The sequence below is a fragment of the Ochotona curzoniae genome, unplaced genomic scaffold (genome assembly GCF_017591425.1).
Source record: "Ochotona curzoniae isolate NIBS_2020 unplaced genomic scaffold, NIBS_Ocur_1.0 contig_883, whole genome shotgun sequence".
Taxonomy (NCBI): Eukaryota; Metazoa; Chordata; class Mammalia; order Lagomorpha; family Ochotonidae; genus Ochotona; species Ochotona curzoniae.
In genome coordinates this window covers 40,611,061-40,634,562 of record NW_024466599.1, presented here as the reverse complement: position 1 = coordinate 40,634,562, position 23,502 = coordinate 40,611,061, and the positions used below count along the sequence as shown (strand labels likewise).

Below are 23,502 nucleotides of genomic sequence, written 5' to 3'. Positions count from 1 at the left end.
GCTTGCTCAGCTATTTCTTGACTTTTTTCCAGTTCAGACATTTCTATGTATCTGCCATCTACTGGTAAATACCATATAACTCCTCCCCAGAACATACACATTTCTCTTCTCTTTATCCTCCTAATATCAACATACCATGTTTGATTAGATCATGATTAGTATTTATGCTCACATTGAGTCATGTAATATATGATATTTCCTTCATATTATAATTTAAATTTTTTCATGGGTTTAGTCATTGCCTATTTAATTTTTTATGTCCTTCCTATTACTTATTCATAACCAAATTCTCTACTACAGGCAAGTATCTGTCAATTTTTTTTTTTAATTTTTAAAGGTTTATTTAGAAAGTGAGATATACAGGCACACATGGGTCATGCCAGGGAGTGAGCCAGGAAGAGAACTGGTAAGGGAGATCAAGATTACTGCCTACTGGCCTCCGAGTCCTTGCGTGAAGCAAGCCTACATTTTTGTCAGGAAACAGTGTGTGTGTGTGTGTGTGTGTGTGTGAGAGAGAGAGAGAGAGAGAGGAGAGAGAGAAAGCAATAGGGAGGAGAGCAAGCTTACATTTGTCAGTCTTAAAATTTATCTGAAACCTGTGAGAGAGCACAAGAGATAGAGAGACCAAGAGATAGAGACCAAGAGATAGTGATTCATCTCCTTCCTGAAGCATCATGTCCTGTTTGCTTCAAACCTTAAATGGATGCACAACTGACTTCTTGGAATTTTTGTCTCCTCCCCCACCAGAGTTCTTATACTGTCTGTGCAACGCCCTGGTCTGCTAGTTCCCATCACTCGGAGGTCTCATTTCCAGCAGTACCTCCTTCAGTAACGTAATGAGAAAGGGAGCACATTAAGAGAATTATTTCATAATTCTTAAAAATAATCTTAATGTTTTTCTTAAATAATTGCCCTCCCTGTGTTCTGCTCATTCTTTCTGGCAGTTTTACTGTTCTGGTATCAGTCTGACAATTCTAGACTTCCAACCTTATTTAAGAGTAGAAAACATTGACTGGCAGTGTGTGGGATGGGGATCCCTGCTGACTAATGGCTCTCACCGCTGGGTGCTACAGCAGGGAACCTCCAGGTGTCAGCATCGGTAGACTTTGTCTCCCTACAGGTATTTCTATTTGTTGTGTTCCCCAAGATAGGAAGGTGCCTGGGATAGAGAGGACACATTGTTACCAAACTACTGTATTGACAGCCCAGCAGGCAGGAGCTGGGTGCTATGGTTTGAACTTTGTGTGTTGGAAACAGTCCTCAAAATCACATGTGAATCAGCCTTACAGATGGGTGAGGGGATGTCTCTGGGGAGCAGGTAGGATTAGAGAGGACAGGAGGGTCGCACCCCGTGGCGGCTTTAGTGCTTTTGTAAGAAGTGGGGCAGAGACTTGAGCTAGCAACTTTCTGTCTCGCCATGTGATACCCTCTACCACATGATGACCCAATGAAACAGCCTTCACCTGCTGCTCAGTAGATGCCGGTGGGACTCTTGGTTTTCCCAGCCTCCAGAACACAGCACTAAATGAGCCTATGTTCTAAGTTATGCAGGCTGTGTGCAACACAGAAACTACAACAGAAAACTACTAGCAACAGAAAACTACTACGACGACACTGGGCTTCTCACACTTTGGCTTCAGATTTCTAAGTTCCCTGTTTTCTCTTAAGTTCCCAGGTGTGCCTGTGTTTGAACAAATTGTCTTTTTGCTTTAACTAACCCAAGAGTAAAGCTGTTCCACTCCATTTACAGAGACCTAAGGATAGGCTGTAAGGACGGAGAGGATATTTGGGAGTCCAGCTGATTTCTAACCCATTGCTCCGGTTCCTTCTTGGGACTCGGCTTCCTGAATTGCCTCACTTCTTTCTCCCTCTCGCGGCAGCCATCACATTCTAAGCTTCCTAAGGTTTGCTGAGTTATCCATCATTTCTTTCTCTGTTCTTTAGTTCATAAATATTTGCTGATGTGCATCTTTCATTTCTATTCTACATCTCTGTCTTCTTGTGGATTTTTATTTATTTTTAAGCTGTCATTTTACTAGAATCAAGGAGAGTAGAGAAAATCTGTCAGGTTTAACAAGATGTCCCTACCAGTTCTCAAAGTCCCATTTTTTAAAAAAGATTTATTTATTTTTAATAGAAATGCAGATTTACAGAGAGAAGCAAAGCCAGCAAGATAACCTAGTGGCTAAAGTCTTCAACTTGCATGCGCCAAGATCCCATATGGATGCTGGTTCATTTCCCAGCTGCTCCACTTCCCTTCCAGCTCCTTGCTTGTGTGGCCTGGGAAAGCAATAGAAGACAGCCCAAAGCCTCAGGACCTGCACTAGGGTGGGAGACCCAAAAGAGGCTCCTGGCTTCAGATCAGCTTAGTTCCTGCTGTTGCGGCCTCTTGAGGAGTGAACCAACAGATGGAAGATCTTTCTCTTTGTTTCTTTTTTTCTCTGTAAATCTGACTTTTCAATAAAAATAAGTAAATAAATCTAAAAAAAAAAAAAAAGGTAGAACAGTATGTCCCTGAGTGAAATTTCAGCAGACTATTCTGAAATGTCTTTTAAAAATAGAACAGCTTGGAGCCACTGTTGGATGCTGCAGGTTAAGCCACTGCCTGCAATTACAGTTCTGCAATTAGCTCCCTGCTAAAGTGCTTGGGAAACGATGATGATGATGCAAATACTTGAGTTCCTACCACCCACGTGGGACACCCAGAAGGAGTTCCTGGCTGTGCAGCCACCTGGGGGCTGGACAAACTCTTTTTCTGGCTTTATCACTCTGTCTCTCAGATAAATAAAACTTGAAAATGCTTCATTGAAATAAAATTCACATACTGTACAATTCACTCATTTAAACTGTATAATTCAATGGTAGAGTTGTGTAACCATCACTGTCAATTTCAGAACATTTTTATTATCCCAAAACTTCACTAGTCATTCACCAGTTTTCTGCCACCTGCCCCCAAAACCTCCTAGCAGCCAATAATATAACTCTGTACCTTTATCCTTTCAAAACATTATTTTCAAAATACATATTTATTTGAAAGGCTGAGTAACACATAGATAAGAACAGGGAGGGAGAAAGGGAGAGAAGGAGAGAAAGAGAGAGAGAATTTTCCATCTGCTGGTTCACTCCCCAAAAGCCAAAACAGCCAGGGCTGGACCAAGCCAAAAGCCAAAGCAAGGAACTCCATCCTGGTCTCCCACTTGGGCCCCTTCCAATACCTTCCCAGGCACATTAGTAAGAAGTTGGATTGAAGCACAGTGGCCAGGACTCAATTAGCGCCCTAGTACAGTATGCTGGTGTCACAGCAGATCTCAATTCATTGCACCACAATGTCAACCCCCTATTCTGAACATTTAAAACAAAAGGAAAAATAAAACAACAACAACGAAAGGAGCCATTCAGGGTGTGGTCTTCTGTGACCAGCTTCTTTCTCTTATACATTCAGATTATCCACATGGAGACATTTTTAATGGAGACATTACTCCATTACCTATATTAGCTAAGCATAGAATCCTGCTTTTATGAATATATCATATTATATGTATGCATTTATCAGGAATATTTGGGTCATTTCCAGTTTTTCATTCTCTTAAATAATGCTGTATGCACATTTGTGCGCACATTTTTGTATAGGCACGCTTTCATTTCCCTCAGGTATGGATCTAGGAGTGGGATTGCTGGGCTTTGTGGTAACTCCATGTCTAACTTTTTGCAAAATTGCTCAACTGCTTCCCAAAGTGGCTGCACGATTTTATATTCCCACTAGCAATGCATGAAGGCTCCAGTCTCTCCACACCCTCATCAATGCTAACTTTTTGATGCCAGGCACCCTAGTGGATACAAAGTGAGAATCTCAATGTGGTTTGTTTTCCTGGTGGCTAACTTAACTGATGATACTGAGCCTTTTTACATGTGCTTACTGCTCAATTTTGTATCTCCTTTCAGCAAATTTCTGTGCAAACTGCCCATTAAAAGTTTGTATTTGATTGTTTAAAAAAGATTTATTTATCTGAAGGAGAAACACACACATATACAGACACACATACAGAGGGAAGGAGAGAGGGAGGGAAAGAAAGGGCTAGCCCGGGGTTGAAGCCAGAAGCCAGAACCAGGTACTCCAGCCCAGTATCCCAGGTGGAAGCTAGGACCCAGACTGCAGCCATCTTCTGTGCCTCTCAGTGCGTATCAGCAGAAAGCTGGATCACAAGCGAAACAGCCAAGATTTACAGGATGACTAAGACCTAGACTGAGTTCCCAGCGCCTGGTTCAGTCCAGCCCAACCCCAGCCATCGCAGGCATTTGGGGAAGGAACCAGAAGATGGGAGTTCTCTGTCTCTATCCTTCAAAAAGAATTTATTTTGGTGTAAAAATATGTTGGTAATCCTTGCATACCCAAAGTTTTTGCCACTCTGAGTTGTTCTCTTTGTCATGATGGTGTCTTTTATAACATGAACATTTTAATTATTTTCTTTCATGGCTGTACCTTTGGTGTTACATCTAAAAACTTATTGCTTCATCTGGTACCACAACAAATGACATAGGAAAGAACAAATCGATCAACTACCCTAGCCATGTGTTGGCAGTGAATACCTGGGCAAACGGAGACTCTAAGGTGGACTGTGTCAGCCAGGGGATTCTGGAGAGATTTCATCGTTCTTGGAATGGCGAGACTGGCAGCAATTTACAAATGTTGAACTATCAAAACCACTTGAGTGGTGCCCTTGAAGCATGTCCCACGTCAGGGACCCTGGAACGGGTAGGAGGCTGGGTGGGGCTTCCCCTTTATCTCCTGCCTTCTCCCAGATACAGAAAAAAAATGTGGAAACAATGGTCTTACCCACTTTCCTGTAGCCCTTGACCCTTTGTGCCCTAATAAACTATGTAAAGATTATAAAAATAAAATAATTTAAAAAAAACTTAATGCTTCATCTGAGGCTGTTACAGGGATTTTGGAAGTGAGCTAGCAGATGGAAGGTATCGATCTCTTTGCCTTTCAAATGAAATGGGAAAAAAAAACGCAGTAATTCTTCAGTTATTTGCCTTCAATCCTGAGACTTAATTATATAAACAAAGCATCAAAAATAAGCAAGAAACTAAATAAAGTCTTTAAATTGGATGTTTATTTGTTAACTTTCACAATATTTATTCCTTTTCTCAAACTAAGAGCCCAAATTACACATCCATTCTTTTTTTCCACATGACAGTTGGACTCATCCTAGGCTAAGTACAGCAACATATTTATTGTAAGATTTGCACTTGGTTTTGAGGCCAAACAATATTAACACATTCTCAAAAGAGAGCCATGTCCTCATATGCAGCCTAATTGCCCATGACATCATCAAGGACATAACATCATCTATTAAGTATCAATTAAAGATGCAATTACCTTGAGGAAAGAATCAGACAAATCCAAAACATAGGCCATTTCTACATACTAAATGTCTTGTATTCTTCAAAATCAGGACGATGAAAAACACGAGGAAGGGTTATGCTAGAGTAAGAGACTAGAGCCACGAACAACAAAAGCAATGTGTGCTTCTCAAGCTAGCTCTGGAGCTCCCGAGCAGTTTAGATTTTGGGATTAAGTACCCTCATGTGTAATCCTGGTTCTGCAATGTTTCACGTGAATTTGAGAAGTAAGTTTATTTGTGTTTTTTTTATTATTGTTGTTATTATCAGTTTCCTTCTTTCTTTTTAAAAAGATGTATTTGATTTATGTAAAAGGCAAGGTCACAGAGAGGGGGTGAAGGAGAAACAAAGAGACCTTCCATCTGCTGGCTCACTCCCCAAAATGGTCACAGTAGCCAGGGATGAGCCAGGCCAAAGCCAAGAGTTGGGTTCATGTCCCAGTTGTTCTACTTCAGATTTAGTCCCTACTTTTGGCCTAAAAAAGAAAAAAAGTATAAGATGGTTTAAATGTTTGGACCCAAATAAAACCTCTGGCTTTGGCCTGGCCCAGCCCTGGCCACAGTGGCTACCTGGGGAGTGAACCCATGGATGGAAGATCTGTCTCACCCTCTCTGCAATTATTTCAAATACAAAAATCTTAAAATTAAAAAAAAAAATGTACTTACAGAAAGACAGCACTATGCCAGGCAATTTTGACTAATGGAATGAATGCCTCACTGCACTCTGGGAAGCCAATACTAGAGCAGATTAATCTGCTGCCTATGATACTCATGGTTACGAAATGTGGGTTCAAGCCCTGGCTGCTCTGCTTCCCTGCTAACGTGCCTGGGAAAGCAATGGAAGAAGACCCAAGCACTTGACTCCCTGTGACCACACAGCAGATCCACATGGGCTTCCTCATTCCTGGCTTTAGCTTAGCAGGTTCTAATCCTGCCATGTGGGCACTGGTTCTAGTCCTGGCAGCCCCACTTACCATCTAGCTCCCTGCTTGTGGTCTGGGAAGGCAGTCGAGGATGGCCCAAAGACTTTGGACCCTGCACCCAAGTGGGAGAGCCAAAAGAAGCTCCTGGCTCCTGGCTTTGGATTGGCTCAGCTCAGGACATTGCATTCACTTGGGGAGTGAATCATCAGACGGAGATCTTCCTTTCTGTCTCTCCTCCTCTCTGTATATGATTTTGCAATAAAAACAAATCTTAAAAAAAGAAAAGAAATGCAATGTGGAACAGGCTTAGGTACCTCAGAATTGCCAAAGCAGGTGAAGGAATGTTCCTCAGAGGCCCTTTCCATCCTAACCTCTCTAACTACAAAAGTTACCTTTCTGTTTTTTTAAATCATTTTTACGTATTGATTTAACATAAAACTAAATTTTCAGAAAATACTTGATGCCTTTAGAAATGGTTGAAAACCACTGTTCTAACAGAAGAAATAAAAACTGCCAGGCAGCTACTGCTACTACTATCATTAAAATAACTGGGGGAGTCATGGTGCAATTTTGTCAAAACTTACTTGAAAAGCAGAGTTACAGCACTGGCCCCATGATCTAGTTTTTATTCTAGTAACCATATGTTTAACAGAAATCACAACCTAGTTCTCACCTCTCAAAAATGATGAAATGTTTTCTATGATAATTTTAACATAATCTACCCAATAAGTATTTGCTATGTGTAACAAACATAGTGGTATTTTTTTTAACTTCAAGGTAAAGAGCACCTTGAGCGTCAGCAGCGAAGTATCCAGAAATGTGACTCTGACAAATGGCTAAAAAGAGAAAAGGTAGGGACGCCACAGTCAGGGAACACAATAGGTTTAAACGGATGGGATGAGTACCCAACAGCTACCGCCGAATGGCTGCATAGGTTAATGCTATCCTCACAACCATCAGACGTTACGGCCACGCATGTCCACATCACAAGACTCTTGAATGGCCGAGCCAGATGTGAAACTGAGCTGGCCCGATTTCAAAGCCGAGGTTCAGACTTGGAGCAGGTACATGCACAGAAGAGACGTGCAGAGGGCAGAGGCTCCTGGAGGGGTTTGTGTGACAGCTCGCTCGTTCACCTCACCCGAGGACCACCTGCGAAGGGTGTGGCGCGGACGCACGACCTCAAAGTGCGGACATCCATCCCAGGTCCTGCCCCTGAATGGGCAACCACCCAGTGAGCCAACATCTCGAGTTCGCTCCCCACCCTCCTGCTGGCCCCTGCGGCACATTCCACGCCTCCTCGTGGCCGTGGCCGACCCGGCGTCTTCCAGCTGTCTGCGCCTTTTGGAGACCGTTAGACGGCGCCCTTGATTCAGGCCACACCTCAGGGAGACGGCCCCGGCTTCCGCCACTCCCGCCGCCATTTAACTTCCCCCGAAGCCCCGACCAGCAGACGCAGCCTGTGGAAGAGGGCGCGTTCCGCACCCGTGACCGCGGGCCGCGGGCGGGGCCTCGGCGCTCCTCCCTTGATGAGTGGCGCTCACAGCTGCCAGTCATAAGCCTTCTCCGTTCTGTCCCACCCCTTCCGCGCAGGCGTTCTGCTAAATGACGGGCGGGGACCGGCAGCGACTTCCGGCTGGGGGAATAAAGTTAGGGCGGAGGTGGGGCTGCGAAGGAGGAAGAAGGAGAGCTGGGCGGCGGCGGCTGTAGGTTGCACGACGGTGGCGGCAGTCCCCAAGGCCGACGATGGACAGCCAGGGCAGGAAGGTGGTGGTGTGCGACAACGGCACCGGGGTAAGCGCCGGGCGAGGAGGCCGCGGCGGCCACAGGCCTGGGCGGCGATGCTCGGGGGGTCGCGCGGCCTCGGGCGCTGGACGTCCGGGGCCCTCGCGGCCGGCCATGGACACTGCGGCTGCGGGGAGCAAGCGGATCGGGCGCTGGGCTCTCCCGGCAGCCCTTCGGGGCGGGGCGGCGGGCGAGCTTCCACCTGCTGCCCGCTTGGGGCCGGCTCCGTGTTCGCGGGGGCGCAGCCTGGCTGGAGGACGGGGCCGGGGGGCGGGGGGCGAGAGGCCGGGGTCGTGTGCTCGGAGCGAGGGGGCTGCAGCCCCCAGGGTCGTGGCTGTGCGGAATGGAGAAACACCTTAGAGGCCTTCCTCTTCCTGTATGGTGGAAGATGCGGAACGCGAGGCAGGAAGTGGGCTGAGAGCAGAAAAAGGAAGCGCTGTCAAGCCAGGGGCCACGGCCCTTTCTCAGTGGTGGGGGGCCGCAGTGTTGGTGGGTTTGCTCTTTCTTTTTGGAAGGGAGGTGGCGGCTAAATGAAGCGTGTATGTTCTCCGTGCTGGTGGCTTGGTCCAGGTGCAGCCCTGTAGAGACCAGCATGTTCCATTGGGTGACCCCTCCAGCCCCAGTGTTAGTTCCGCTGACCGAGAGGGAAGTTGATCAGTGTAGGTGGTCTCCGACCCCGTTTTCCTCCCTTAGGTTGAGAATACAGATAATGATAGTCTTCAAATATTGCAAGATACTGGCTTAGAAACCTTTTAAAAATGACAAACATTTAATAAAAATGCATTTTTGAACTTGAGTAAGGTCGGCAAACGAGGAGAGAAAATGTGTGAGTGAAGTTTTTATGAGTTCTGTAGTGATTTCTGGAGCTATTTTCGTGCTGGAACTTTTTTTTTTTTGTATGTGTGTGATTTTTTTTTTCTCCCCTCCCTTCCATAAATGTGACATAGGACTTAAAGATTTTCCTCAAACTTTAGTTTGGAAATTGCATTGTTGAGGGGGAAAAAGAAAAGCTGATATTCATTATCCTAACTGCCACTGCCCTTGATTGAACTCAGCAGATTTTTAACAAGCAGTAATTATATTGGCTTCATCTGAACTAAATACGCCAGGACTTAATATTACAGTAAAAATATCGTAATGGGACGTCCGTAGAGAGCACTTCATTTTTTTATTTTAAAAGATTCATTATTTGAAAGAGTTAGAAATATCTTCCTACAGCTAAAGCTCACAACAGCCAGAGCTGAGCCATTTTTCTGGGTCTCCCTTGTGGGTGCAGGGTCCCAAGGGTTTGGACCATTCTCTGCTACTTTTCTAGGCCACAAGCAGGGAGCTGGATGGGAAGTGAAGGAGCTGGGACACCCACCAGAGTCCCTAAGGGATGCCAGCAGCAGTGTCGCCCACTGCAGCGCTACTCCGTCCCCCGAGGACACTTTGCAAAGGGAGCAGGTGCACTGCCATAGAAATGTACTGTTTTACTGTTAATTTGCAAACAGGCTTATCATTCTGCTTATGTGTGTGTTCTTCATCAGAAGACAATCTGTTCACAAACTTGTGCCGGTGTGTAGAAGTTTTGTGGGAACCGTTGTAAATGGTCCTTATGAGTCAAGGATGAGAGAGTGAAAAAAGGGAGGCCTTCACAACCTTTCAGAATTACTGGGAAAATGTTTTGATTTTTATCAGATCTTATGTTGCTATACTGTGTTTAAACTAAGTCAGCTACAGACATGTCAGTTTTGTAGTTAAAACTCAGTTAAAGGTACTTTTAGAAAAAGATTAGCCTGATTTCCATTGTAGGAAATTGTAAAACTAGAAATTGATTTAAAATACTTTGTGACTGTCAACTTTATTTAGAAACTCAAATCAGTTACATTTGTGTAAATTCCTGCCCTGAGTGATTCTAGGTACAGAATCTGTTATATATTTGTAGTATGTGACAGTTTTCCATGTTGGAATAGGAATGATAACTATGGCTAGTTTTTATGCAACTATTTTTAGGTTACATTTAAAAGCTGAATGTAGGGCACAGCGCAGTGGTCTATCGGCTAACGTTCTCGCCTTGAACTTGCCAGGATCCCATATAGGTGCTGGTTCTAATCCCGGCAGCCCCACTTCCCCTCCAGCTAAAGCCTTGGGACCCTGCACCTGTAGGGGAGACCTGGAGGAGGACTCCTCTGAGCTCCGGCTTTTGCATCTGCTTGGCGAGTGAATTAAATGGATGAAGGATCTTCCTGTCTCTCCTTCTTTCTGTAAATCTTTCTAATAAAAATAAAATAAATCTTGGTTGTGTTTTATTGATTAGTTTTGTATCTGCTTCTTAATTTTGAAGTCTTGTTGCTTAAGTCAAAAGATGAGTGACTTTGGCATAAATACAAAAACGAGTGTGTTTGGTGTTACACTTCTGATTAGGTTTTTGTCCAGATTTCCTATAGACGTGGTTGACTTCAAATAAGGAGCAGTTCTGATAGAACATGGGAGGCATGGGGGGCATTTGGTGCAGTGGTCAGACCACTGTGTGGCTAATATCCTAGTGCCTGGGTTCAGGTCTTGGCTGTGCTGATAGCATTTCTGCTAGTGTGTGCCTGGGGAGGCTTTGGGTCATGGCTGTAGTAATTGGGTCTTTGCCACCCGCGTGGGACCTGGATTGATTTCCCAGCTCCTGGCTTTTATCTGGCCTAGACCTACCAGTTGTGGGATTTGGGGGAGTGAGGGGAGTGAAGTTATGGATAGGAAGTCTTTTCCTCTGAATCAAGTATATAAACTAAAAAAAAAAAAAGTGAATATTATAACAAGAATGCTGTGGTGTTTCTGAAAATTTAGACAACTAGAAACCTATTAAATAAGATATATATGTATGTATGTGTATTTATATATATATAATTTATTTTTACTGGAAAGATTTTTTTTTTAAAGATTTATTTTTATTATTTTTTTCATTGGAAAGGCGGATATACAGAGAGGAGAGACAGAGAGGAAGATCTTCCGTCCGATGGTTCACTCCCCAAGTGAGCGCAATGGGCCGATACTATGCCGATCCGAAGCCAGGAGCCTCTTTCGGGTCTCCCACGCGGGTGCAGGTTCCCAAAGCTTTGGGCCATCCTTGACTGCTTTCCCAGGCCACAGGCAGGGAGCTGGAAGGGAAGCAGGGCTGCCGGGATTAGAACCGGCGCCCATATGGGATCCTGGGCGTGCAAGGTGAGGACCTTTAACCACTTGCGCCACTGCGCCGGGCCCTACTGGAAAGATTTTTAGAGTGAAGGAGAGACAAATCTTCCATCTGGTGATTCACTCCCCAAGTGGCTGTGACAGCTGAAGCTGAGCTGATCCAAAGCCAGGAGCTTCTTCTGAGTCTCCCACGCTAGTGCAGGATCCCAAGCCTCTGGACTGTCCTCGACTGCTTTCCCAGACCACAGACAGGGAGCTGGATGGGAAGCAGGATTAGAATCAGCATCCATATAGGATCCCAAGGCATGCAAGGCGAGGATTTTAGTTACTAGGCCACTGTGCCGGGCCCTTCAGTTTCATTTTTAAAAATTGATGGAAGGAGTAGTCGCCCTAAAGTGTTTCTGTGTGCTCCTTAAACATTTTAGGGTTTAAAATTATAGGCAGTTTGAGAAGGGTTTTTTTGTTGGTTGGTTGGTTTTTTTTTTTTTACCCTTCTTGCAAGAGCCAATCTGAATGGTCACTTGCCAGATGTAGGGCCCACTCCACTTGCTCACTATCATCCTAGGCCTCCTAACAGCCTAAACCTACCCTGAAAGGTGGAGCCATTAGAAGTGACCACGTAGATGAAAAAATGGAGACTGGTGAAGCCCCAGGTTTAGGTCCCTTTCAAGAGGTGGGCCAAGACCTCTGGTGCTGTATGCCCTGCTGCCAAACACAACGAACAATAGAACTTCCTTAGTGCTTTGTGTTTCATGGGCACAATGCTGAACAAGGTCTAGTTTAAAAAGCAGCTTACAGTGCTAGAATAATTCTATTCCCATATATAGTTCACTTCTGTTGGTAATTTTTAGGCACAAAGATTTTAATCGTTACTATGCAATTAAGTTAATGTATCAATGCCATCAGATAAAATCATAAATTAGTAAAAGAAACATGCAAATTTAAGTAAGCCCAGCTTACCTTTGGCAGAACAGTTGTAGGTAGGCTCTTTCTTCCTTTTGGCTTGCAGGAACATTGTGTTGTTCTTACTCTTAGCATTTGATGACTCAGTGGGAAGTAAGAGAGCCAGTTTAAACCACAGTGCTATGAAAAGGAAACTATATATGGTAAAATCTATTTCTTAAACACAATCTTACTGCACGCATGAAGAACTAAATCGCCAAGTTTTAAAATGATTAGCATGGGGGAAGAATTTCAAGGGTAAAATACCTGATAAGTAATCTAGAATATTTTCCTTATGTTTGTTACATCATTGTGTAGATTAAAAAAAAAAACTTTTTTTTTCTCGAATGAAAGGTATGGTCTATTCTATACTCTTGAAAATTGAAAATATTTTATTATAATCATCCTTGCTTTTACATTTGAAATAATGCAAAATACGTGGTTTTTGCTGTTTTGACAGCATATTTAGTACACTATAGGAATGCTATTAATGAATTCTGTGACAACTTCTGCATATAGTAAGCTGCTTAGGTAGAATAAGTATAAATGTTTGATCTACTTAGCTTAAATTAAAGCCAAATTTTCACTTTTAAGATTTATCTATTTAAAATATTTATAAGAACGAGAGTGGGAGCGACTGAGATCTGTCCGCTGTTTTATTTCCTAAGTGCTTCCAATAGCAGGGTTTGGGTCAGACTGATGCCAGGAGCTAGGAATTCCATTTGGGTCATCAGCATAGACAACAAGGGCTCTGATGCTTTGGCCATCTTCTGCTGCTTTCCTCAGGAATTGGCAGGGAGCCGGAGTGCTGGGAAGTGCGGGGCTGGACTCTGATATGGGATTCTAATGTCGCAAGCAGTGGATAAACCTGCTGTACCAGAATGCTGGTCCCAAGAATTTTCTTTCTTTCTTTGTTTTTTTTTTTTTTTGTAAAGCAGTAATAGCTTACAGTTTCAGGGAGCTCAGTTGCCAAATAAGAATTTTAAGTGAACTGCTCATCTGTACAACTGTATTTAAAAACACTGAGGAATGTGATTATTTACTGCTTTTCTGGCTGTGTGTTTCCAGTGTGTGCAGCTATGGGCAACACGACAATCTTTTTTTCTTAAGATTTATTTATTTTTATTGCAAAGTTAGATATATGGAGAGGAGGAGAGGCAGAGAGAAAGATCTTCCGTCCGATGATTCACTCCCCAACTGAGCACAACGGCCGGTGCTGTGCTGATCCGAAGCCAGGAACCAGGAACCTCTTCCGGGTGTCTCACGTGCGGGTGCAGGGTCCCAAGCCTTTGGGCCGTCCTCAACTGCTTTCCCAGGCCACAAGCAGGGAGCTGGATGGGAAGTGGAGTTGCCGGGATTAGAACCAGCACCCATATGGGATCCCAGCGTATTCAAGGACTTTAGCTGCTAGGCCACGCCGCTGGGCCCAGCAATCTTCTTTTTATTGTTTTACTTTTATTGTAAAGGGACAGTTAAAGAAAGGAAAGAGAACTCTCCCGCCCATTGGTTCACTGCCCAAATAGCTGCAATAGCCAATGCTGAGCTGGTCCGAGCCGGGAGCTGCTGCTAGGTCTCCCACATGGGTAGAGTCCCAAAGGCTTGGGCATCCTCCACTGCTTTCCCAGGCATGGAGTTTGATCAGAAGTGGAGCAACTGGGACATGAACTGACGCCTGTAAGGGATGCTGGCAGTGTAACTGGAGGATGAGCTTGTTACACCACTGTGCTGCTCCAGAACACAGAAGTCTTAACAGTCTCCTCCCAATTTCAACTTTTTAGGATGCTCATTTCAGAAAATTATATTACACTTAGTATGCTGAAGTGACCCTTGCAGACTTACAGCTTCTCTGTGTACTTTTTTTAAAAATTGATTTATCTGTTTTGAAAGGCAAAATCTCAGACACGCATACACATACACACAAAGGGAGAGAGAATGGAGATAGGGAAAAGACTAAGAACAGTACCTGGTGCAATGGCTCAATTGGCTAATTCTCCCCGTTGTAAGCTCCAGGATCCCATATGGGCTCCAGTTAGTGTCCTGGCTGCTGCACTTCCCATCCAACTCCCTGCTTTTGAAAAGCAGTTGAGGTTGGCCTAAGGCTTTGGATTCCTACACCCAAACCTATTTCAGCATTTCTTTGGCGGTGGGAAATAGATTCTAGTTCTGTATCCTAGTTCTCGTCAAATGAGGAAGTAGCTACAAAGCAGTAGGTTGTCTGTGCACATACCAGGATAACATATTAACATATTCAAAGATTAGCTGATCGGAGTTTTTACAATATTACACTCTTAGGTGAGTAGCCTGCTCCTGAAAAATGCCCTCGCTGTAATGGCTCTGTGCTGAATTAGTTCTAGGTGATGTGGGTTTGGCCACAGACACATCTCAGTGTCTGTTTTATGATGGCTCTACAGTGTAAACTTGAACTGACAGGATATGATTCCAGATGGCACTAAGAATAGGAAACTTCCTCATTGCAGACAGATTTTTCAGAAAATGTTTAATTTTTTTTAAATCATTACTTAAACATAGTTGAAAAAGCTTTGTTTATAAGAGAAGAGGTTGGGTTCTGGATGGCAGAATGTTCTAGGCTATTTATAATTCTGTGTGGTTCATTGGTGCAGATGTTGAGTACAGCAGTTAAGATGAAATGAATCAGCAGAAAGAAAACCTTCACCTTTAATGTAATTTTTTTCAATTAAAAATAAGTAGTTCATCAGCATGATTTTCAGTGAGATTGCAGGGATATTTGAATATTAAAATAACTGAGTTTTTATGTTTTGAAGGATTTGTCAAGACAGTACCTATACAATAGTAGCTTTCTGTCAAGGACTATGTTAATATGTTGTGCCCTTGTCTTTTATTGCATCCATGCACTGTTTTGATCATTAATTCTTCCAAAAACAGGTGCTACCTGGAGCTGTGGAATATTGGGGTTTTTTTTTTGTGACTATTAAATGTATCCATGGGCATTTAGAAGCACATTTTCACAAATACCATATCCCTGAAATGCCCAAATTCCTAATGGAATGATGTAATATTTACACACATTGACCTGTATACTTTAAACTATCCCTAGATTATAATAATACCTTGTAATGTGTTATAAATTAAGTGTATTGTTTAAGGAATTGTGACAAAATGGCATGTATTTTTTATTACAAAATCTTTTTTTTTTTAAGATTTATTGTATTTTTATTGGAAAGGCAGATATACAGAGAGGAGAAACAGAGGGACAGAGAGGAAGATCTTCTGTCTGATGATTCACTCCAATGATTCACTCCCCAAGTGAGCGCAACGGCCGATGCTATACTGATCCGAAGCCAGGAGCCTCTTCCGGGTCTCTCGTGCGGGTGAAGGGTCCCAAAGCTTTAGGCCGCCCTCGAATGCTTTCCCAGGCCACAAACAGGAAGCTGGAAGGGAAGCGGGGCTGCCAGGATTAGAACCGGCACCCATATGGGATCCTGGGCGTGCAAGGCGAGGACCTTAACCACTGCGCCATCGTGCCTGGCCCCAAAATCTCTTTTTTTCTAATAGTTTGACCCATAGTTAGTTGCACCTGTGTATGTAAAACCTGTGAGAACAGAGGACTTATTGTGGGTTTTTTGTTTTAATTTTTTTTAAAAGATTTATTTATTTTTATTGGAAAGTCAGAGGAGAGACAGATCTGTTCTCTGGTTCACTCCCCAAGTGGCCAAAATGGCCACAACTGAGCTGATCTGAAGCCACTCAGGATCAGGGTCCCAAGGCTTTGGGCTGTCCTCTACTGCTTGCTTCCATCCTTCCTTCCTTTTTTTCTTTCTTTAACAAAAAAGAATAAATGCTTGGAGCTGGACCGGGAGGAGACCAGGAACTGAGAGATCAAGCAAGGTCCCCTCCATGGGTGGCAGGGATCTAAACACAGTATCTGCCACCTCCCAGGGTGTGTATTAGCAAGGAGCTGGATCAATGTGGAACTAGGACTCAGGCACTGTGACCTGAACTACAAAAGTATCCCAAGTGACACCTAATTGCCATGCCAAATGCCCGCAGTGTTTTTTTTTTAAGATTTATTTATTCATTTTTATTTTTATTGGAAAGTCATATATGTAGAACGACAGAGAGAAGAAGATCTTCCATTGGCTGATTCACTTTCCAAGTGGCTGCAACGGCCAGAGCTGAACTGATCTGAAGCCAGGAACTTCCTCCAGTCTTCCCATCTGAGTGCAGGTTCCCAAGGTTTTGGGTATCCTCTACTCCTTTTCCAGGCCACAGGCAGGGAGCTGAATGGGAAGCTGGGCCACCAGATTTATTACCGGTACCCGTATGGGATCCCAGTGCGTGCCAGACGAGGACTTTAGCCGCCAGGCCACTGTGTTGGGCCCCCTCCTTTTTGGTTTTTTAAAATTTATTTATTTATTTAATCAGAGAGTTCCTCAATTTAATGATTTATTCCCCAAATGCGTTAACAACAAGGGCTGGGACAGACAGAAGCTAGGAGCTAGAAATTCAAATTGGGTCTCCTGGCAGGCATCAGGGACTTACCTACTTGATTCATCACCACTGCTTCCCAGGGTGCTTATCAGCAGGAGCCAAGACTTGAAACCAGGCACTCCAGTGTGGGATGTGTATGTCAAATTACTGTGTCAAACACCTGTTCCTGCCTCTGTATTTTAAAATAATTGAATATCTTAATAATTATCTACTAGTTGTTATATCCTGGGTAAATTCATCAGTAAGCAAAAAAAATCCTGTTTTTTTTTTTAAAATTATTTATTTTCATTCGAAAGACAAATTTACAGAGAAAGGAGAGACGAGAGATCTTCAACCTGCTGGCTCATTCCCCAAGTGGCTCCATAAGCTAGAACTGAACCATCTGAAGCCAGGAGCTAAGAACTTCTCGGTCTCCCATATGGGCCATCCTCCACTGCTTTTTTGCAAGGGTGGTTAAAGACTTGTTAAGGATAGACTTTCAGATTTTCTCATACAACTTCCCCTACCCACCCTGAAGCTTTCTGTCATCTCTTCCATGTAGTACTTGATCTTAATGGGCCAACACAAAGGCTCTATTAGCTAATCCTTCCCATTTGAGCTCCGGGATTCCATATGGGCACCAGTTCATGTCCTGGCTGCTCCATTTCTCATCGAGTTTCCATTCCTGCTTATGGCCTGGGAAAGCAGTAGAGGTTGGTCCAAAGTCTTGGGACCCTGCACCCCCATGAGAGACCAGGAGGATGTTTCTGGCTTCAGATCGGATCAACTCCACTCCAGCCATTGCTGCCACTGGGGAGTGAATCAGTGGTAGAAAAACTTTCTTTTCTCTCACCTTCTCTCCATAAATCTGGTCTTTTCAGGAAAATTAATAAATAAAATTTTTAAATACCTGCCACTTGGTATTTCTGCATCAGTACCATTTTGAGTCCTGGCTCCTCTGCTTTTGATTCAGCTTCCTGCTAATGTTTTTGGGAAGGCCTGCAGGTAATCATCCCTACTACCAATGTGGGAGACTTGGGTTGAGACCCCTGCCTTGCCTGGCCTAACTCTGGGCATTTCATTGCAAGCATTTCAGGATGGGAGCGTGCTCTGTCTGCCTGTCAAATAAGTAAACAAGGCAAATATTTTTATATAGCAAGTAGTCTAAAATAATGTTAGTTTTCCTGTATTGCTAGTTCACATGGCATTTGCTTTTCCATTTTGGATCATGAGATTGCTTAAGTGCAGTTGCTCAGCATGAGAGAAAACCCACTTTAAAATTGACACTAAAGCCCTATTCGTTTTCTGATATCCCTTTTTAAATTAAATTGTTTTAATTTTAAGAGAATTGTATTCATTATTTGGAAGGTAGAGTTAGAGAGAGAATGGTACCAGGAGAGAGATCTTCAGTCCACTGGTTCACTACTCAAATGGCTGCGATACCTGGATTTAGGCCAGTTTGGAACCAGAAGCTTCTTCCCAGTCTCTTTTCTGGGTGCAAGGACGCAAGGACTTTGGCTTTGTTTTGCTTCTTTCCCAGGTGCATTAGCAGGGAGCGGAATTGGAAGTGAAGCAGCTGGGACTCGAACTGCAACCCATTAGGAATCCTAGTATTGCAGGAGGCCTTTTTACCTGCTACAACCATTGTGTCAGCCCTGTCTTTTAAAAAATACTTAGCATTGTTGAATGAATTTGTCCTTTACCCACATATTGCTTAATGACCTAGTCCTTGAATTCTAGCTGAACAGCTCAGGTTAGTTTGTTCTTTTGCGACTTTCCTATTTAGGGGGGGATTAGACACTAAAACAGTTAACAGAAATAAACAGACTGCAGTAATAGTAAGTAGAAGGGGGTGATGTAATAAGTGGGTGACAGTTTATAATGTTGTTTAAGCAATAAATATTTTTCTGATTCTAGTGTTAAATGAATATTGTATATATCTTTACACTTACTTTGTGGGTTTTTTTTTTTTCCACTGTTTCCTTCCAGTTTGTGAAGTGTGGATATGCAGGCTCTAATTTTCCAGAACACATCTTCCCAGCTTTGGTTGGAAGACCTATTATCAGATCAACCACCAGAGTGGGAAACATTGAAATCAAGGTAATATTTTACTTATTTATTGACATATGACTGTAAAAACCCAGGAACTGTTGTTTGAATCAGGTAGCATTAAAAGTGATGCCATGAAAAGCAAAGGGGAAAGCAGAATTTCCCAAAGACATGAAAATCAGTTAATTTCATCTGATTTTGTTTATATGTGTGTTGATTTTTTTTTTTTTACATTGATGTGGAACTGTATTAGTGACATGACGTCCTCCTATTTAATTTTTAAAAGATAACAGGCTGGTATTTTTATTCTTTAATGCCATAAATTTGTCTTAGTGTCTCTTTGGGATCTTCAATTTTTTTCTTTCTGTGCTTTCATGGTTTGGTCCCCTGACTTTTTGTAACTAAACAAGAAAACAGAGGATGTAAATCATTGATTCTCCTTTTCACTAATTTAATGACTGGTTTCTTCTTACTACTATTACTTTATTTATTTTGAAAGGTAGAGTTAGGGAGAAGCAGAAAGAGAATCTTTCATCTGCTGGTTCACTTCCCAAGTGGCCACAATGGCCAGGGCTGGGCCAGACACAAGCTGGGAGCAGCAGCATTATCTGGATCTCCCACCATGGGTGCAGGGGCCCAGGTACTTGGGTCTTCTTCCTCTGCTTTCCCAGATGATTATCAGGGAGCTGGATCAGAAGTGGAGCAGCTGAGAGTCAAACTGGTGCCCATATGGGATGTTGGTGTTGCAGTTAGTGGCATTACCCACTATGCCACAGTGGCATAACGTGCTGGAGAAACCATGCAAGTCTTTATTTGGCTTTACATTGTTTATTTATGGTAAAGAGAAAGAATATAAATTGGTTATTGCCTGCTCCCTGTACATAGATTGAGAGACTACATTAAGGGTAACATTTCCCTCCATGCTGAAGAGATCAGAAATTACATTATTTAAGAAGAAAGAACATTCAAAAGAACAATGATTAACAGTTGACTTTCAGTTCTTCAGTTATCAAGTTATATAGAATATAAATAGAATTTAGCAGTTCTTGTAGCAGCTTAGTTGTGCATAAGCTGATGTTTTTGTTCCTGTCTAGACTGTCTGCCAACAGTTCAGTGAGCTCTTAGGTTGTAAGTCATTTGAAATATGAGGTAGGGTGTGCTTCTTTGGGATGTCTAAGATCTAGGAAGGTGGTAAAGGAAGTAACAGTTTACTGTGGTAGCTCTCTGCAATTGAGCCTAGAGAATGGAGTTAGTGAAGAACAATACCCACTGAGAGTTAATACCGTGTTAATGGTTTAAAAGGTTTAAGGTGATCAGTGATTGTGGCTTCTGTTATGCTATCAAAAAATGAGACACCCAATATAAGGGTTTTTTAAATGTCTTTTACAAAACATGAGATTTCTTGCTCTCTTTTTGTGAAATCTCTTCGTTCTGGTTGAATTCTATCTTAAATGAAGTTGAAAACAATATTTTTTATATATTAAGTGTCAGGCTTTAAAAGAACAGCTCCCCCCACCTCCTTAAGAATTATTTATTTGAAAGCATGGCAGTGGCTGTAACAGCTGATGTGGGCCAAGCCTGAGTGCAGAAGCTAGGACCTGCATCCTGGTTTCCTGCATGGGTGGTTGGGACCCAAGTACTTGGGCTATCTTTCACTCCCATCTTCAGTGTATTATCAAGGAGCTGGATTGGAAGTGGAGTAGCTGGGACTTGAACCTGCAACCTCAAAACAGATGCCATTGTCAAACCTGCTGTATCAAAATGCTGGCCCAAGAGAATGACTTTTTTTATAACTTCATTGACAGTGAGGTATAAAGATAAATCATGTTTAGCTGTTTTTATTCTGCGGTGTATGAAAGCTCAAATGCATTTCTCTTCATTCCCACTTCTTTACTTTTTTTCCCTTAAGATTTATTAACTTATTTGAAAGGCAGAGTTAGAGAAGTGAGGGAGATGCAGAGAAAGGCATCTTCTATCTGCTGCTTCTCACCTGACTTGGTCGCAACAGCCAAGGCTGAGTCTCCCTCATGAGTGTGTGTAGGTGGGCCACCTTCTGCTTTGCTAGCAGCAAGGAGCTGGATTAGAAGTGGAACAGCTGGAATTTGAACCAGTGCTCATATGGGACACCAGCATTGCCAGTGATAGCTTAACCCACTGTGCCACAATGCCAGCTTTCCAGTTGTTTGTTTTTTAAGTCAAATGATAGAAATCAAACCAGTTAATCTAGGAAAGCGTTTTTGTTGAAGAATTTCCCTGTAGCATTGATTTCTGTGGTTTGTCCTTCTGTGCTGCAGACTCAGTACTGTTCACTCTGTCTTTCAAGCCTTTCAAATTAAATTGCTCTTCAAGTAGAAAATAGAACTAGATAGTCTGAGTTGAGTGCTAGAACTTGAGAAGACAACTCTAAACTACCTAACTCTACTGCTCATCTAAACCTTTGCTATTTGCATTTATTTTCTTTTACATTCTTAAAGTCAGTAATGAATTTAAAACATTTGACTTTTTGGAATTCTTGTGCTTAGTGGATTGACTTATACTTTTTATGTCTTGTTAGCTAAAATGATGGTAAACTTAAAGGGAAATTTAAATTAATGAGTTAATTTCTGTTCATGAGTATTAACTGTCCTTGTTAAGTTGGCCCTAATTATTAACTCCGTAGAATATAGTCGTACTGCATCTGACCTCAACCTAATTTGTCTCTGTTGCTTGTATGTTTACAAATTTCAGTGAGGATTTTATTTAGGCCTTTTCTGACTCTTACTTCTACCTTCTCTCTCTTCACCTTTCTTGACCCGTTGAAGTAGAATAACAAAAAGATGGTAAGTGAGGTTACACACATGCTCTGTTTGTTTTCCACTTTTGCTTGATGGGACAGTAGTTGTTGTTTTGTGTCCCTTTAGTCTTGGGGAGGGGGTAATTCCATAATTTTATTTTAAGTACTTTGATTTTTTAACCATTTTCATTGCTTCGGTTTGGTAGCAACTAATTAAGTCCTATGCTTTCCTGATTGCATACAATGGACCAAGCAAGAACTAATTACTAACATAGATTTGAATTGTTTTCCTTGTTTTTCTTAGAGATGAATGTTATAATTAAAGTGGAATGTGGTATGCATAATAATAGAAACCAAGTGACATTTGTAGGACATGTGTGATCCAGAAAATTGGGGTGATGTAGTTGCGTTTAGATAAATCACTTTACTGACTAATGTTAAATTAAACATCATCTATCCTAGTGTGTACATATAGATACATATTTGCATTCTTTGTGCTATCATGTGTGAATTTAATAAACTGAGTAAATTTTGATGTGCAAATGAACCATGATGAGAAAAATAGAATAATTATTTATTTCCTTATCATTCTTGCTTAGGATAAATAACAAAAAGGTAAAATACTTGAGATATTTTTCCATGAATGATAGATTTTTCTCCCCCCAAAAAGCCAATGTGTAGTGTTCTTGCTTTCAGGCAGAAGCTTAATGGGGTCGTCCCAGACACCTAACTCTTCTTCCATTACATTTTTTTCAGTGATAGTCTAAGTGATTCTAAATAGTGGGTATTTTCAAGTTTGTGTTTATAAGAAGTTTTGACAAGAGTATTAGCCATATCTAATGATATATTTTACCTAGTAACAGTAACTGGAATTTCTTTCTGAGTAAACAAAAGCATTTAAAAGTGGAAATTACTTGTATTTAGCTTACATAAGAGAACATGCATTTGTCATAAACTGCTAAGGAGATTAAGAAAAGGTTGTACATATACATGGAAAACAGTCTAGGCTTAATTTACCATAGTTCTTTTAATGGAATTTTCTTCAGGGTATATCATTGTGGTTTAAGATTTGTTCTTTTTTTTTTTTTTTTTTTTTAAGACTTGTTTAGTTTTTATTGGGAAGTTAGATATACAAAGAGGAAGAGAGACAGAAAGAAAGATCTTCCATCCAATGATTCACTCCCTAAGTGGCTGCAATCGCCAGAGCTGAGCTAATCTGAAGCCAAGAGCCTAGAGCCTTTACCAGGTCTCCCATACGGGTACAGGGTCCCAAGGCTTTGGGCCATCCTTGACTGTTCTCCCAGGCCACAAGCAGGGAGCTGGATGGGAAGCGGGACTGCCAGGATTAGAACCAGTGCTTATATGGGATCTCGCACTTTCAAGGCGAGAACTTTAGCTGCTAGGCCCTGCCCTATTTCCTAATTAAAGGTGGCATAAAATGACTGTGGGCAAATAGTCTCTATTGTCATTGAAACAGTATATGAGTGGCTGTTTTTTGTTAAGGTTACAGATGATGGTTTAGACTTGGAAGTTCAGTAGAGAGGCAGGTGATTAAAACTTAAGACCAGACCTGATCATGATTCAGTTCTGAGACATGAAAGCAAGTCAGTATCACATTTTTAGCTTTTGTTGCTTTGGGAAGTTTTGAGATTTATGGGAAAGGCTTATAGATTATAGAACCTTTTAAAATTATAAAATTTCAATTAAATTAAATTAAAAAATTAAATTCAATTAAATTAAAAAATTTTTAATTGGATAGTTCAACTAGCTACTCAAGAAATTTTGCGCTTCCCAAATATTTAATATTTTCTTTCACTCTGCCTTTTTTATTCAGAGTGAAGCAGGGATGCTCTATAGCAGACAACAGACCTTTCAGTCTGTCCTTTGTAGTATATGTGTGGCCCACGAAGTAGATACACAAGCTTTTATTTTGAAGTAGCACTGATTCAGACATATGTAAGCCCCTATTTTTGCATAGAATTAAAAATAAATATTCTGTTATCAGATCACGTTT

General features: G+C 42.0%; 1 protein-coding gene across 2 annotated transcripts in view; it reads left to right on the top strand.

The window, feature by feature from the left end:
* Window positions 1-7,993: 7,993 nt before the first annotated feature.
* ACTR2 (actin related protein 2) overlaps window positions 7,994-23,502 on the top strand; it is a 47,932-nt gene continuing 32,423 nt past the window's right edge. The window contains exons 1-3 of one of the 2 annotated variants that reach the window (XM_040993315.1): window positions 7,994-8,122; window positions 18,656-18,766; window positions 21,520-21,534. In XM_040993315.1, coding sequence (XP_040849249.1) covers window positions 8,075-8,122; window positions 18,656-18,766; window positions 21,520-21,534 — 174 coding nt within the window. In that variant the 5' untranslated portion in view covers window positions 7,994-8,074. The remainder of the gene's footprint in view (window positions 8,123-18,655; window positions 18,767-21,519; window positions 21,535-23,502) is intronic. The other variant, XM_040993314.1, reaches the window with a different exon arrangement.